Below are 2,328 nucleotides of genomic sequence, written 5' to 3'. Positions count from 1 at the left end.
TGATACCTAACATAATGCATGAAAGGATCCTTAAACAACCATAGATTGGCCTGAAAGGCCTTAGCAAAAGCTTCTACAAGTACAAGATGTTCTAGTTTTCCATAGAAATAGATTCGTTCAAGAAGGGTTCCAGAAGAGGTTGAACATAAATGAGAAGATTGGTTACGAAGAAAGACGAAGATGGATTCATATTCACATATATGAGAATTATATAGGACGAAGAAAAACCTTTGATTTCTTTTTGAAAAAAAAGAACACACATTGATACAGAATTCTAAATATAGGACTACCTATATAGTGGCAGTTATAACCACCACAAATAACTACCCCTAAATACAAGGTCTGCAGTTACAAATAACTGCTGCAGACTTTATTCTATTTAAAAGACACTAGATTTGCAACTAGACACATAACAAGTTGGACTTAATAAACATTCTTAAAGCTAATTGTCTGTTGCAGCGACTAAGGCATATTTTAACACTCCTCCTTGCCTTTGATGCTGCAAACTCCCAGCTTATACCTTATGTATTCAAATTTTTATTTTGGCAGCGGTTTGGTGAAAATGTCGGAAAGTTGATTTTCAGTCCTGCAATGCACTAACCTTATCTCTCCTTCATTCTGAAATTCTCTGAGAACATAGTATTTTATCTTAAAATGCTTAGTCCTGCCATGGAAAACTGGCTTTGTGGAGATTGAAATGGCTGCTTCATTATCAACAAATATTTGCGTTGCTTTTTGTTGCTCAAGATTCAAGTCTTTTAGGATTTTTCTGAGCCATATAGCATGGTTTGCTGCTTCAGTTGCAGCAACCAACTCAGCCTCTGCAGTGCTTTGAGCGGTGATATCTTGTTTCTTAGAACACCAATTAAACACTCCTGAACCAAACATAAAGCTAAACCCAGTAGTACTCTTCATATCATCAATTGCACCTGCCCAGTCACTATCTGCAAACCCAGTTAAATGTAATCCTTGACCACTTGTGTACTTGACTCCATAATGAATAGTTCCTTTGATGTATCTTACAACACGTTTGGCAGCTTGCAGATGATCTTCATTTGCACAGTGCAAAAATCTAGACAAGAAATTCACAGCTTGCACAATATCAGGTCTAGACGCCGTGAGATACATGAGGCATCCAATAAGACTTCTATAATAGCATTCATCAACCTTCGGAGCACTGTCATCTTCTTCACTCAGCTTTGCTCTTGCTTGCATAGGTGTATCAGTAGATTTACAACCTTCCATGCAGAATCTTTTTAGTATCTCCTTCGCATACTTGCCTTGACTGATACAAATTTCATTTTTCTTTTGCCAAACCTCTAAACCAAGAAAGAAAGACATTAGCCCCAAGTCTGTCATCTCAAATTTCTTCTGCATTTCAGCTTTGAATTCTTCTATGAGTTCCTGCTTATTCCCCGTGACAAGTAAATCATCAACATAAATGGAAACCACAATTAAATCGTCACCTGCTGTCTTCACATACAAGGTTGATTCGCTTAAATTTTTAACAAATCCTAATTTCAAGAGATAATCATTTATACGACTGTACCAGGCCCTTGGTGCCTGTTTAAGGCCATACAAAGCCTTATGTAACCTATACACCTTTTTCTCTTGACCTTTCACAAGAAATCCTTCCGGCTGTTCAACATAGATTTCTTCTTTTAAGAACCCGTTTAAGAACGCAGACTTCACATCTAAATGAAAAACTTTCCAGCCCTTTTGAGCCGCAATAACAAGCAACAAGAGAATTACATCAAGCCTCGCCACCAGAGCAAACGTTTCAGAGAAATCCACACCAAATATTTGTGCATAGCCTTTCACAACAAGCCTTGCTTTGTGCTTGTTTATTGATCCATCAGCATTAAGCTTAGTCTTACACACCCATTTAACTCCAATAACTTTTCTGTCTGTTGGCCTTTCAACAAGCTGCCATGTGTGATTTTTTTCTATCATTCTCAGTTCTTCTTCCATAGCAGCTATCCACTTTTCATCATGCATTGCATCTTTAACATTTGCTGGTTCCAGAAGTGCAATATTGCACGTTTCATAGATGTCAGTAAGCAGCCTCGTACCTCTAACTGGATAATCATCGATATCATTTTCATTTAATCGGAAATTTTGAGAAAGTTGATCATTTTCACTAGCATTCCAGTCCCATTGCTCCTCCTCCATAAAAACAACATCTCTACTGATAATAATTTTATTAGTAGGAGACTGATATATCCTATAGGCCTTAGCAGGACCACTATAGCCTATGAATATTCCAATATCAGATTTCTTGTCCAATTTATCTCTTCGAACTGAAGGAATGTGAGAAAAACACAGGCA

General features: G+C 37.3%; 1 protein-coding gene across 1 annotated transcript in view; it reads right to left on the bottom strand.

The window, feature by feature from the left end:
• Positions 1–434, bottom strand: part of LOC135148331 (maturase K-like) — a 1,864-nt gene extending 1,430 nt beyond the window's left edge. The window contains exons 1-2 of the mRNA XM_064083016.1: positions 408–434; positions 1–290 (exon numbers count right to left, since the gene is read on the bottom strand). The exon at positions 1–290 is cut by the window's left edge and continues 1,430 nt beyond it. Coding sequence (XP_063939086.1) covers positions 1–290; positions 408–434 — 317 coding nt within the window. The remainder of the gene's footprint in view (positions 291–407) is intronic.
• Positions 435–2,328: the final 1,894 nt, after the last annotated feature.

This window comes from Daucus carota, chromosome 8, assembly GCF_001625215.2.
Source record: "Daucus carota subsp. sativus chromosome 8, DH1 v3.0, whole genome shotgun sequence".
Classification (NCBI taxonomy): Eukaryota; Viridiplantae; Streptophyta; class Magnoliopsida; order Apiales; family Apiaceae; genus Daucus; species Daucus carota.
This window is presented reverse-complemented; position numbering and strand designations above follow the sequence as displayed.